At 33.4% G+C, this 14,786-nt stretch overlaps 2 protein-coding genes and 1 non-coding gene across 3 annotated transcripts; 2 read left to right on the top strand and 1 right to left on the bottom strand.

Annotated features, from left to right (window-relative positions):
• The first annotated feature begins 492 nt into the window (after nucleotides 1-492).
• LOC131615337 (small nucleolar RNA R71) lies at nucleotides 493-599 on the top strand. Its single transcript, XR_009287757.1, has one exon. It is a non-coding gene; the product is annotated as a small nucleolar RNA R71 (small nucleolar RNA).
• Nucleotides 600-6,252: 5,653 nt separating this feature from the next.
• Nucleotides 6,253-7,420, top strand: LOC131613980 (serine/threonine-protein phosphatase 2A 65 kDa regulatory subunit A beta isoform-like). Its single transcript, XM_058885614.1, has 3 exons — nucleotides 6,253-6,308; nucleotides 6,489-6,873; nucleotides 7,091-7,420. The coding sequence occupies exons 1-3, from the start codon at nucleotides 6,253-6,255 to the stop codon at nucleotides 7,418-7,420; spliced, it is 771 nt and encodes a 256-aa protein (XP_058741597.1).
• A 903-nt stretch (nucleotides 7,421-8,323) lies between these two features.
• On the bottom strand, nucleotides 8,324-10,591 carry LOC131613979 (uncharacterized). The gene is made up of 3 exons (XM_058885613.1): nucleotides 10,584-10,591; nucleotides 10,043-10,454; nucleotides 8,324-8,599 (listed from the first exon to the last, which is right to left on the bottom strand). The coding sequence occupies exons 1-3, from the start codon at nucleotides 10,589-10,591 to the stop codon at nucleotides 8,324-8,326; spliced, it is 696 nt and encodes a 231-aa protein (XP_058741596.1).
• Nucleotides 10,592-14,786: the final 4,195 nt, after the last annotated feature.

Raw genomic sequence — 14,786 nt, 5'->3', positions numbered from 1 at the left:
TGTCCAGGCGCGTACAACGCATTGTTGTTCTTATAAGAAAAATTCGGGTGGTTTTTCCATCCAGGGTTGTACGTGTTAGAATAAGGGTTTCCTTGAGCGTAATTTACTTGATCAGATGGGACTCCAGTCAAGAGTTGACATTCAGCAACTACATGCCCAGTCAATCCACAAATCTCGCAGTTAGGTGCTACAGCGGCAGCGGTGGCTGAAGGAGTGATGGTCAAATTCTCGATCTTTTGAGTTAAAGCGTCTACTTTAGCGTTAACGCGGTCTATACCACTAATTTCGTACATTCCTCCTTTGGTTTGGGCTTTCTCTAGAGCGGCGCGTTCTCCTCCCCATTGGTAATGGTTTTGTGCCATGTTCTCTATGAGTTTGTATGCTTCATCATGGGGTTTGTCCATTAATGCTCCGCCAGCAGCGGCATCTATAGTCATTTTAGTGTTATATAAGAGACCACCATAAAAGGTATGGATGATCAGCCATGGTTCGAGTCCATGATGAGGACATATTCTAAGCATGTCCTTGTAACGTTCCCAAGCTTCGAAAAGCGATTCGTTATCTTTCTGGGTAAATCCGTTGATTTGACCTCTAAGCATAGCAGTTTTGCTAGGCGGAAAGTATCTTGCTAAGAATACTCTCTTCAATTCGTCCCACGTAGTTATGGAATTGGAAGGCAGGGATTGAAGCCACGCTCTCGCTCTATCTCTCAAGGAGAAAGGGAAAAGGCATAATCGAATAGCTTCGGAACTAACGTTGTTGGCTTTGATAGTGTCGGCGTATTGCACGAACACGGATAAATGGAGATTGGGGTCGTCTACAGGGCTTCCAGAGAATTGATTCTGTTGAACAGCTTGGACCAGTGAAGGTTTCAGTTCGAAATTGTTCGCTTCAATCGCAGGTGGTGCGATACTTGAATGCGGTTCAGCGCGCGAAGGAGCGGCATAGTCTCTAAGAGGACGAATAGCAGCCATCTCTAACTTCGGGGTGATTTGATTGATTTGATCAGTAAAATTCAATTCCTGATTGATCGGAATTTCTGCTACTTCGGGAAGGTTGCGAGCTCGACGTTTAACGTTAATGAAACGTTCGATCTCGTTAATTCGTTGTATTAAGTCTCCTCCTTGTGAACGAGTATTTGGCATACAATCGTTCAAAAAGAAAGGGAAGAATTTTCCTAGTCTCTACGGTGTAACAGTGAGTTACGATATCGACTTAAATAGTCCCCGGCAACGGCGCCAAAAACTTGATCGCGACTTTACGTGTCTATAAATCTGATAACTGCAAGTGCACAGTCGTGTCGTGTAGTTTTAAAAGATATCGAATCCACAGGGACTATGAATCGATCTACCGTTATCTAAGGTTACTATGTAAAGCTAGGAGTACTAAAATTTTCGATTGTTCCTAAGGGAAAGTGATTGTGAGAAAATAAAGAATAATAATAAAAGACAGGTGTCAGTATGTATTTCGTTTAACTAAAGGTAATCCGAAGGTCCATTGGTTTTTGCATAATTAAATTAAAAATCTTTACTAATTCCAATTGATTAAAAATCCTCGTCTCAAACTTTCGCTCTGTTGAGTCAGACTACTATCCTAATCCTAATGTACGCTTTCGCCATCCCATTAGATTTTAGAAGAGCTTTTTGGAAACAATGTAATTAATAAAATGCCTATTTTACGAGGTTGTTATCTATTTAAATCTCCTAATCTCAAACTTTCGCTCTGTTGACTCGGAGCAAGCTAATACCCCTAACGTACGCTTTCGCCATCCCGCTCGAGTGTAAAAACAATTTTTGAAGATAAATAAGTTCCAATTAGTTTTAATACGCTTTCGCCATCCTTAAAACTAATGTCCTATGTCTACTATCCAGTTAAAGATCTCAAACTTTCGCTCTATTGATTTTAACCTTGGACCGTCCTAATTCCTCAAACTTTCGCTCTATCGGTTTTAAGACTTACTAATTAAACTAGACATATAAACCAAAAATAAGTGATAATTAATAAAACATAATTTAAGCCAATTTATTTCGGACCCCTACGGTTAACTTACTTTACATACCGACCCCTTTAGTATTTTAGCCAGACATATTAATACGATTAAACATACATAAATCGGTTCGGTTCATAATAATAAGCATATTAAACGGCATATAATATATCATGCAAATAAATAATATAAATAAGGCGGTAAATAAAAAAAACCTGAATTAAAATAAATCTGGATTGAATTGAATCTTGAAGTACTCGAACTTCCACCACAGGTTGGCTGGATCGTTCTTCGGAATTTAAATGGCAGAAAATAAAAACAAGGAAAATAAAGCGATAAATCTAACGTAAGGCTAGATCTATGAAAAGTTCACAACAATTTCCAGTGTAGAAATCGTTGTGAGAAAATAGACGGTTAAATGAAGACAGAATAAAGAAAAGTAGTTCGCGGTACAATTTCGGCAGCACTTCGTTGGCAGGAAATCGGACACTTTGGACTGAAGTGACTGCCTCTATTTATAGGTGAGGCTTTGCAGTTGCTTTGCGTGAAAAACGGGACTTTTTGCAGACCGGGACTTGGAGACGTGCGTCTCCTATTCTTCAGGGAGACTGGGTACGTGACCTGAGACGTGCGTCTCAAGTGGAGAAGATGTAGGAACATGGAGACGTGCGTCTCCCTTTGCTGACGTGGCATGGAGGATGTGGAGACGTGCGTCTCCACTTGCTGGGCAGGTTTGGGCCACGCAATTTTGTTCCTTTGTGGGCTGGTTCGTCTCTTTTGGGCCTTTTGGGTCCTAATTGCACCCCTCTTTAGTTTCGGCACCCTTTTCGTCTTTTAAGCATAAATATTGGTCATTTAAGCTCGATTTTCTTTCCTTTTCGCAAATAGTCGGAATTGAAGTGTAAAACCTGAAACAAAGCAAATACACGCGTAATATCATAATAAATTGACATAATAAATGGAAAATGCTATAAATATCTATGGTTTTTAGGTTAAATATACGATATAAAATCGTGTTATCAGCTGTAAAGACTAACTTGGATGAAGAGGAGGCCTTTGAAAGATGTATGTACAAAAGGGGTTGGGACTTAGATTCAAGGAGAGGCCCATGTGAAATTGATTTGAAATTGAAGTTGTTTTGAAAACAGTTGAATTGTTTATTGAAAACAGTTTTGAAGTTTTTGTGTTGAAAATAGAAGAAGTGAAGATGGACACTAGGTCACAAAGGTATATGAAGCGTTTCACCGAGAATAATGCCCTTCAATACTAGAAGAAAGTTTTGAAAACAGATGAGGAGTTTGTTTAAAAAACAGTTTGGAAGATAAAAAGTAAAAGGGATGGGACTTACACTCTTTAATATTCAAGAGTCCCAAAAGATTTATTTACTATTTATGAAAAAAACAGTTGAAGAGATGAATGATGAGATGAGGAGAAGAGTTGGGACTTATACTCAAGGAGGCCCAAAAGATTTTGAATTGATTACTATTATGAAAATAGTTGATTAAAATAGAAATTGAATGGATTAAAAGGGTTGGGTCTTACACTCTATTAGAGGCCCAAAAGATTTACTGTTTATGAAAAACAGTTTGATTGAAAATGAAATGAGGGATACAAGGTTTTGTTGTTTGAAAATCTCGATCGTCTATTTAATCGAGTATTGAAAACAGTTTTGAAAAATGACAACAGTCAACTTAATTAAGGTAAGGACAAAGTCTATACCTAATTAAAACCTAAATGATTAGCGTTTTATCACAAAAATATTTACAAGAGATTAGGTTTTGAAAATCAAATGAAAACTATATTTAAAAGTATTAAAAAATACTTAAAAACATATGATTTTAAACCTAATTAAAATACATCAAATAAATAATCTTTTTGTGATTTTTTTGAATATTCATAAAATAGATATATTAAATGAAAAATGTGTGAAAAATTAAGCGAAAATGATTTAATTTGATAAGTGAATTAATTGATTAATGTTGTGAAGAAATTAAATGAGAAAAGTGGCAAAAAATAAGGTTTTCGTCTCACCAAGGTTTGAACCCACGCCCTTTGAGACTTCCACTCAAAACCAAACCAACTGAGCTACGCGCTTAGTTTGTCAATGAAACACAACCGGTTCAACATATCTCATTTTTTCCTGGGAAATTCAAATTTCGCGCCAGCAATCTTCATCTTCAACCTCATGATTTCAAAATTTCGAAATCCTATCTCTCTTAATTCTCAACCAAATCCAAAGATGTAAACATGGATTTTGCTCGTTTTTGAATGAGGATCTTGATGGTGTCCTTTAATTTCATTTATTTTCAGTGTAACTTAAAATTCACACGCATGAACACTAAGAACCCTAAAACTGAAATTTAACATGAAATGATGTATGCGCACGATATGATGCAATTGATTGAGGGTTAATGATCCTCATAGGTGCAAAACTTGTTGGTATAACAAGTTTTCATTTATGAAGCATGAATCATAGAGTTTGAAGTTCATGAAGCTTACCTCTGAAATGAAGATCGAGCTCTGATCAAAGTGTGTTACAGAGCTGCTACAGTGATCCGAATAGCTTCAAGGATCCCCCGGGAAGGTGTTGAGATGCTTAGCTTAAGCTGGAACTCCCCAGAATCTCTTGCTCGACCTCAACTGGTATGGATCTGAGTGAGAGATGGAGATAATGATCCATCACTTACAGAAGTGTTCCAGGTGCTTGGATCACTTCTAATGAACCCCTTTGATGTGTTTGAAAGCTTACTTTCAAAGGAAGAGCTCTGGTTTGAAGAATTCGAGTCTTCTTGCCAAATAACCTTTAAAAATCATAAGTATGAGGGAGAGAAGGAGAAAGCAAGAATTTGATGTTGCTTTGGTGTGTTTAATATTGAGGAAGACACTTCTATTTATAGGCAAAGAGTTTAGAGTAGTTAAGGGAGTGAGCTTGCTTAGTGAAGTCATTTTAGTTTCTTGGCCATGAAGAAATTTCAAAAATATCCAAAATGCAATGATGAAAATTTGATTCCTCTTGATCCCAAGGCCTAGCCCTCGATTTGATCTGATCTTTAGGAATCATTTTGGATGCAGAGAAGCCTCTAATTGGCTTAGGAGAAGATTCCTTGATGATTCATCAATATTCCAATTTGTAATGATTACATAATCACATGGTTTTGAAAATTGGGATATTCTTCAATTTTGATCCAATTATGCATTTGATTCCACATGTTCCCTTCTGATATCTCATGAAAGAATAGGCACCAATTGGTAGAGGCATTGACACAAAATTTGCAAAATTCAAAGTTGGACATGACCTAAAATTTTACTTCAAATACTCTACTTTGATCAATCATATCTCTTAGCTCACAATGAATTTGAAGATGTTTGAACTCAATTTGGAAAGCCCTTGGCATGTACTTCAATCCATATGTTTTATGTTTTCTCAAAATCCTTAAGGAAGTTAGTGAAAATGACCCATAAAGTTTGAAGAAAACAAGGGTTTTTTCACCATTTTTGGTTATGCAGCAACTTTGAAGCTCCATATCTCTTCAATGGTTGATTTTTTGCAAAACAATTATATTTGACAAAGTTGTTCATTGGACCAAAATCAACAATTTTTATGTTGGAAGTTTGTTTCAGTCCGTACTTGAAATTTTGAGATATTCCCTTCCAAAGTTTTGAAAAAAACCTTAAAACACTTAGAAAAATTTTCTAAGTATGAAAAGTCAAACTTTGACTTTTTGATTCTTGATTGATTTTCTTGATTTTTCTTGGTCAAATGACTTCAATAACCATATATTGATGATTTTAATCTTCAAAAGTCCATGGTTGACCAAAAATCCAAAAAGTCAAAGGTGATGTTGTATAGTTGACTTTTTCAAATGAATTGTGATTCTGGAGATTTCAGGTGAATCAAGATATCCTCATCAAGTGATCATATTGAGGTAATAGAGGACCTTGATCCATGGTTTGAGTTGTGGAACCATGTCCTGATTAAAATTCAACTGTCCAGGTGAATTAGGTCAAAAACCCTAATTGTGGGCCAGATGAAATTGATGACTGTGGCTCCTGAATTGAAGTATAATTTCCATTGGATATCGACATAGGGATCATTTGAAGATGATCAGGCCCTTTGAATAATGCCCTGGAGCTTTCCAGGGTTTCCCAAATGTGGGCCCTGATTTCATTTGAAGATGATCATTTGAAAATATTTACTTGAGGAAAATAATATTTTCCTTGAAAAATATGAAGGTTCTTTGATGCATAGAGCTGATATTAGAGAAATGGTGTACATTTTCGATCCCAATAGAAGATATGAGACTGTCAAGTTGATTGAAAGGTCAACAAATAACCTCGTGTTAAGAAATGGCGCACTAGGACCAATCCCGGAGTGGAGACTTAAAGAATGTATTGCAGTTCATAAAATTCATGGATTAATTCTCGAGGATTAGGATGCTGCATTGAGATGGAAAGTGCGCTGTGCTGAGTTTTTCCCATACTTTACATACTTTGAGCATAGTCAAAGCTCTGCCTCACCCAACTCTGCTGTCAGTCAAATATGCAAGACTGTCATAAATGGTACTTCTAGCCACTCACTGGGCGATAACATTGTGGAACATGCTAGTGCGTTGTTACCTCCTTTAGAGGCGTTTAATAGTGTTGAGGAGACGTGTGTGAGGGATAATGCTGTTGATTTGCTTTGTCGAATTGGATCTCAAATGCGGGAGAGTGATTTGGTTGAATATTTTATACCATTGGTGAATAGATTGGCAGTAGGTGAATGGTTTACTGCTCGAGTCTATGCATGTGGTCTATTCCATAATGCTTACCTTACTGCACCAGAAGCAATAAAGACAGAGTTGAGATCAATATACATTCAGTTATCTCAAGATGACATGCCTATGGTTAGAAGATCTACTGTAACAAGTCTTGGGAAATTTGCTGCAACTGATGTGTACTCATTTGAAGGCTGACATCATGTCAATTTTTGACGATCTTACTCAAGACAATCAAGACTCTATCTAATTGTTGGCCGTGGAGGGATGTGCTACTCTTGGAAAATTGTTGGATCCACAATATTGTGTTACACATATACTCCCAGTTACTGTTATTTGCCCTCAGGATAAATTGTGGCGTGTCTGCTACATGGTTGCAAATCAATTGTATGAGCTATGTAAAGTTGTAGGCCCTGAACCCACCGAATCGGGGTTGGTCCCTGCCTATGTTCGATTGCTTCAAGATAATGAGGCTGAAGTACGCATAGCAACTGCTGGGAAAGTGACCAAGTTTTGCCAGATTTTAAGTCCCGTAGAGGCAACTTTGGATGCAGTGGAATCACCTTACATGAGAAAATTAATTTTTCAAATTTTGAAGTTTGTGTTGCAAATAATCAGTGACAATTTGTTATTCAAGCAATGGGATCCAGGAACAATATCTCTACTCTCATATTGATTTTAGAACCTTGAGGACAAGGTTCAAGTGAATCCGGCGGCAATGATAGGAGGTGCAATTAGATATTTTAATTAATAATATAATTATGTTAGTTGTTATTTTATTTTGAATGTTTTGTTGAATTGAGATTTTCACTTGGGTCTTTTAGTTTGGTATCACTATGAGTACTATATATGTAGTTCTTTGAAACTTTGAAGAGTATCAATCAAATGAATGAAAAATGTTATTTTTATTTTAATTCTCTTAGATAGTTTTCGTATTGTTCTTCCCCTTTTCTATTAGAACCCTAGTTCATAGCTTTGAAAGGATCTTCCTATCAGAAGTGACCACCATGATGACATTGAATTTTGACTGATATGTGTAGATTTACATGTAATATAAACAATATATTTTTTTGACATTTGTTTATTTTCCATTTTTAATAAAATATATCATAATTATTAGTAGTACCATAATCATTTAAATTTTGCTTCTACTCTGATGCAATAATACAAGTGCACTACATGTGATACAAGGGTTTTTGTGTTAATAAAAACTAAAATCTATAGCAATATATCATTATTAGGCATAAAAGTAAATAATTCTCACTTGCAAAACTGTTATAAATTGTTATGAGTGTAATTAATCCAGCATATCAAAGACAAAATTGAAAAAATAATCACAGTTAAATCCAAGTACTTGAATCAACATCATTATGGATTTGCAAAAACATTATGCTTAAAATATACATAGATAACACACTTTTATACATGGTAATATGATAAGTCCATTGATTCAACATATTTATGACAATTTTGAGGTAAAGCAAATAATCACACAATTGAAACAAATTCGATACAAAACAAGTACATAAAGTAACATAAATTCACACCAGTGTATAAATCATTAGATAGATACTTACTTTCAAGAAGTTGAAACCAAGCTTTCAACATAATCCTTGAGGGAAGGCCAACATATTTTAGTATTAAGTATAGTTTTCCTGGCTCTGTTATTTCTCCTGTTATAGAGAATTACTCGGTGTTGTCGGTTATTTGCTAATACCACCGTATCACCATTCTCAGATAGATGCAAAGGCATTGATTTTAAAAGCGGACGTCCAAATTCATAATTCATTCGAACACCGTTATAACTAAATTTAAGAAACTGAGTCCAAGACTTCTCATCTCCAAATTCCTTCATCTGCCATATAACAAAATTTGTCAAATCCAAATCATGGCATAAACAAAGCGAGTCTTTCAACACACAAACATTTGGCCCTACATATTGAAGGATAGAAAAACACTTAAAAATGGGGGGTTTGAATAAGTGTGACTTTAAAAACTCTTAAGATAAAAAGAATGAACACAATATTTTTATCCTGGTTCGTTGTTAACGAAACTACTCCAGTCCACCCCCTTAGAGTGATTTACCTCAACTGAGGATTTAATCCACTAATCAATCTTGATTACAATGGTTATCCACTTAGAAACACTCTAATTCTTCTAGAGTATACTAATCACACCTTGATCACTTTAGGAAATCAACACTTAGAAACTTCTAAGTCTTCTAGAGTCTACTGATCACAATCACTCTAGGAACCTTTTACAAATCAATGTAAAATAAATGTTTACAAGAGTATTCAAAATGCTTCTTAAAAAGCTATAATCACAACTGTGATATTTCTCTTATGTTCTAAGCTTATAACTCACTAAAATATTACAAAGAATGTGAGATTGAAGATGAAGTTCGTATGAAATGATTTCAGCAGCGTTTCTGTTCGTTTTGCAAGAATTGTTTTTATGCTTCTGATCATAACTTCATATTTATAGGCATTTTGAGAAGATGACCGTTGAAGTGCATTTAATGCGTTGCGTGACTAGTCAGCTTTGCATTTAATGTTTTCACTGTCAACTACCTCGAGCCATGCTTTTCTCTGTTTTTACTGACTTTGCCTTTTGTAGCTTCTAACGTTCCTTTTGTCAGTCAGAGATAGACTTCATAGCCTGTCATCTAGTACTAACTTCTGATCTCAGATTTTGTGAATACAACGTTTGAATAATCAGAATCAGAGTTACAGCTTGGTGTAGAGCATCTTCTTGTCTTCTGACATTGAAGTGCTTTAGCGAGATACCATTAAAACTTCAGTGCTTCTGCTTCTAATATCAAGTTCTTCTGATGCTTCATAGACCATGTTCTGATTCTGTTTGACCATCTTCTGATGTCTTGCGAGAGCATGTTCTGATGTTGCAATCCTGAACCTTCTAGGTCAGTGCTTCTTAGCGCTGAATTGTGCATACTCCTTATATATTTCCTGAATTGGAAAATGCAAAGGATTAGAGTACCACATTGTCTTATACAAAATTCATATACCTTGTTATCATCAAAACAAGAATATTTATCAGAACAAATCTTGTTCTAATACAAATGACTCCTTCTCAAAACCTTCCGGGAGAAAAAACAGCGTGTTTGTCTGCTTACCAAGATCAAGAGAAACAATCACATATTTTCAACCGGATTATCCTTCCTAAGGTTATCCTCATCGCGATAGGCTAACCAATTAATACTGCCACATAGATAAACACCATCATTCTCCCTCGGAACACCATCGACCTCCCTCGGATTAAAAACCAATTAAAGCGGAACCACAGGAAAACTCTGAATGTTTCTCCAACCATTATCACCCAAACTAAACCCTTTCACACTAACTTTCGATTCAGGATCACTCTCACAACCCGACCGCCACATCACTACCTTATAAGTATCAGCTGAATTATCATAACCGAACACAAACTTAACAGATTTCCTTTCATTCTTATCAAAATAAGAAAAATACCCTAATTTTTCCGATATTGATCGAGTAGCTGGATTCCAGAAACGGAACCACACTCTTTTAAACTTAGTCCACTTGTTAATCGAATAACCAATCAAACAAACCAATCCATTACATGTTCCAACAACATCGCGACACTCCTTATCCCTCAATCGGAAGTAAGGATCCCTCGAAACGGTGATGTAACAGTTTTCGAGTAACCGATTAACCGGAACGGTTACGAAACTGCAATCACCATCCCGTGCGGATAAATTATTAGAGATTAACGAGAAAAATGGATTCAACGTAACGCAGATCTATTGAAGTGCATTTTGGTGAAAACGGGATCGGTTATAAGAGTGTTCCAAGACTTACTCACGCATTTCATCTGCATCAGATGTTTGACAGTGAGGCGGGAGAGGATATCGGTGATGAGCTCGTTGGGGAGAGTTGGTGGTGTTTTGGGGGTGTTGGATTGGCGGCGACGGTGGGATTTTGGTGGCTTGGGAGTCATGAGTGCGGCGTTGATGGGAAGGGAGCTAACGAAGTGTCGTTATTGGAGTTTCTGCAAGACTGCAATTTCGAAAACGGAACTTGGGTTAGTTTTAATGCCGCAATGCTTTATGTTTTCTTGGGTTGATTTGATATTAATCTTACGGACCCTATTTATAATACTCCACTACACATTTTACACATGTTAAAAAAATGGTTTTGTATTTAAATATTACTAAATTACTTAATATTTGTAAATATGTTAAAAATTAATATTGTATACTTTTTAGAAAAATATTTTCTCCTTTTTAAAAAATGATATTATATTATATCTTCTTTAAGAAAAATCATGCTGAAAAGTATTTATAGCAACAATACAATATATATTCCTCAAAAAAATCAATACAATGTATAAGAAATGAAAGAGAAATAAATTATTTTTATTCTTTTTCTACTCATACATATTTTTTCCATAAAAAATATTATATAATATATTAATATATTAATTACTAAAATAGTAATTCTTATATTATTATATATACATTCTATTTTATACTATTGCTGGAATAAATTTAATATTTTACTGTGGAAATGCATGAAAACAAATCTTTATAGAGAGTGAGATATACTTGAATTTACGTCTAAAATTGGTTTATGACAACTATGCATGAATGTGTCAAAAAAAAACTATGCATGAATATTTAATTTAATTATATTTTTTATATTATATTAATAAATATTATGTGAGATAAAAGATTAACTTACTCTAAAAATAATTCTACAAAAATTTATTATATATAATAATTCATTACAAATATTATACTTTATAAATATAATTGTTGAATTAATTTTTTTTAATTAAAAGGTTAATAATAATAAAAACAATGATAGTATAAAATTAATTTATATTGTGATTGCATATTCTATTCTCCCATTTTATTTTATAAAAATTACTTTTAAAAAATGGAATAATCACTTTTAAACTTTACGACCTTTATAATCTAAAATCTATTTTAAATGAGAAGTTATTTAATGTAACTTATTCTTATTGTAAATGGTCTCTTCTCAAAGGAAATGAATTTCGTTTAAGTAAACAAATAAAATAGTTTTGTTTATTCTAGAAATTCATTTTAAAATTACTCTATATTGAGGTGATATTTTAATAGTAACACTTTGCATTGTAATTTCAAGATACAAAATTTGAAACTTATCAAAAACCATTGCGAAATTGCTATTAAATAAAGGGTATATATTTTATCTTAATTTAAAAAAAATCTAAATTACTAAATATAAAAAAAAACTATTATTTTAGAAAACGGATCTTAAAACATGACAAAATAGTTTATCATACAAAATCTGAAAATTTTACTTAAATAATCAAAATTTTAAATTTTAATACCAAACTAATCAATTTTCCTCATAATTTCTAATATATTCATGTTTTTAAAAAAGAATCAAAGTATATTCATATTTTTAAAAAATAATTAAAGTGGGACCGCGCCTTCTATATACCTGTGAAATGTTTTACTGATTTGATTTTACTAGAGAATTTATCTGTAGACAAAAAATTAAAAATATCTACAAGTAAGTTCGTAGGTAATATCAAATCTACATGTAAATCTGTCGGTAATTGAAAAAAAAATTAAAAAAGATATAGGAGTGAATTGACTAACGCCTTTTTCTTTAATTTATTTTTTGTTTGAAACCATATATTAAAAACTATGGAGAAAAGTTGATTAATTAAATAGTAAAATTTAAAAATTATTTTATTTAAATAACCAAATCTGTCTACCATATAATTTCATATCTATCAATTCATATAAGAATGTATTAATATTATATTTGAAAGTCTAGAAAAGCCTCTAAGTATAATATTTTAAACATGCCATTTTTACATTAAAAAATATAAATATAAAAAAATAAAAAATAAGAAAACTAAAAATGTATAAAATATTTTGTTGTGATTGATTGTATGTCTTGAAAATATTTACAAATTTAATTTTATAGACAAACACCCTAATGGCCAAAAAGACATGGCCTATATAAGTTAGTTTTTCTTAAATATTTACGTGTGCGACACATATTAAAAACACAAAGTATCTTGTGATATATTTTATGAGCTTTAAGTATTTATGTTTTGATGTTTATGTCAATTCAATTATTGATTGATAGTCTTGTGTATTTGTAATTTGAATAATATTTTATTCGTGTGCTTGTACATTTTTATCATTTGAATTTATGTCTAATCGCTTCGACTATGGTTATTGGACTGTACCACTGAGAACCCTCTACATTTCAATAATGATATTCACTTGTTTCCTAATTAGCATTTCCTTTTTGAGCCCGTGTAATTACTATTTTGTCATTTTCACCAGCGTAGCTTGAATCACAAGTTATAACCTTTTAAATTTGGATGTTTTGGTATTTGATTCGAACCATGTGTTGTTTCTGATTCCAATAACTCACCTTCGAAAATTGAAAAAAGTTTCTGGACAAATTGATTTGAATCACACTTCCTTCTTGATATGAATCACAACCTCACTTGATTGGAATAATGTGTTATCCTTGATTCTAATCATGAGCATTGAAAACGCCTATTTAGGGTGTGCCCAAATTGATTCTAATCATTTTTTCTTTATTCGAATCACGCTTAAAAAAAAATACAATTTTCCATCTTTATTTAAATAGTTGTTTCTCTTGATGAAAGATATAACAAGTGTGAGACCTATGGTAATACCCGTAGAGACAAAATGTGATTTAGTCTTCTATTATTTGTGTCTCCATCCATATCATAATGGTTCTTTCTCTTCTTCACCATTATAACTTCTTGACAATGAATTCATGATAGAATTCATTATTTTTATTTCATCTTGTTCTTGTGCAATATTGTTGTTGTGTTTAAGTGAATTGGAGACGGAGAGTTGATTAATCCTGTATGTGTTCGTGGTTAATCAATTCCTTGAAAATAATTAAATCCAAAACACATTCATCTAGAAACTTGTGAGAACCTCTCGTGTGTGTTCTTCATTCACCTTATCTAAAACACTTGACTAACACCTTGTATTTACAGGCTGTTGTGAGATACTATGGCATTGTTCATCATCTTCTTCCTTAGTCTTGTTCCTATGTTAAGGACCTTCATCTCTAAAAATTGAGTGTTGAGGGAGACTAGTGGCACGTTAGGGTTAATAATATTTTTGTGTGAATTTTGTTATTTGTAATAGGTGCAGGTATCGTTTTTTGAATGCAATTTGGTGTCTATTGATATTCACCAAGAATAGAGTTTCCATTATACTCTAAGAAAGATTTTGGCGAGATCAAGTATCAATTGTCTGTAAGGCCGGGACGGAAGTTATCCATGTTTGGTGGAGTTGGAGAAAGATTTCTCGTAAACAAAGTTGGGAGTTCTCCATTAACACTTGGCTATGATAATCGCTCAGACAAGAGATCGGTGGAATCAGGTGGATTGCAACATACGAATACTTGGATTAGAATTATTGTTTGTAGCAAGGTTACTGGATTAAGATACTTTAGTGATCTCGACTTTTGTTAGTGGTTTTAGTGTCTACATCAACATGAGAAATTATTGTATGATAGTTCTTTGTAATCAAATTTATCAAAATAGTGAAAGATCGTGACTATTTTCCGATGGGTTTAACACCATTGAAGAATTGAGTAGGCAATGCGAGGACGACAACTGAACCATTATATTGTTGTGTATCTTATCTTCTTCCCTTACATCTTTTACTTTTTTAGTATCCATTACCATGCTATTGGGTTGTTGCATTTATTGCATTAATTATATACCACATAGTTTAGACTTTTCTTATAGCAATTTAATGTATAAGCTTAGGTCTATAGTGTATCATTCTTATTGAAGTATCATGACTTCAATAATGTCTTGTTAGAATCCATAAGTTATGTGTTTTGAAATAGTTTTGTTGAAAACCTACTTTAGTAGTCTTGTGATTTAGTTACATTATAAGCAATCAAATGTATTTAGGACATCATGTACCATTTCATATGAATTGATTCATTGAGATACTTCCAAGCTTTCTCATTTTGTGTTTGTTTTTGCGTTGTTTT

This window comes from Vicia villosa, linkage group LG6, assembly GCF_029867415.1.
Source record: "Vicia villosa cultivar HV-30 ecotype Madison, WI linkage group LG6, Vvil1.0, whole genome shotgun sequence".
Classification (NCBI taxonomy): domain Eukaryota; kingdom Viridiplantae; phylum Streptophyta; class Magnoliopsida; order Fabales; family Fabaceae; genus Vicia; species Vicia villosa.
This window is presented reverse-complemented; position numbering and strand designations above follow the sequence as displayed.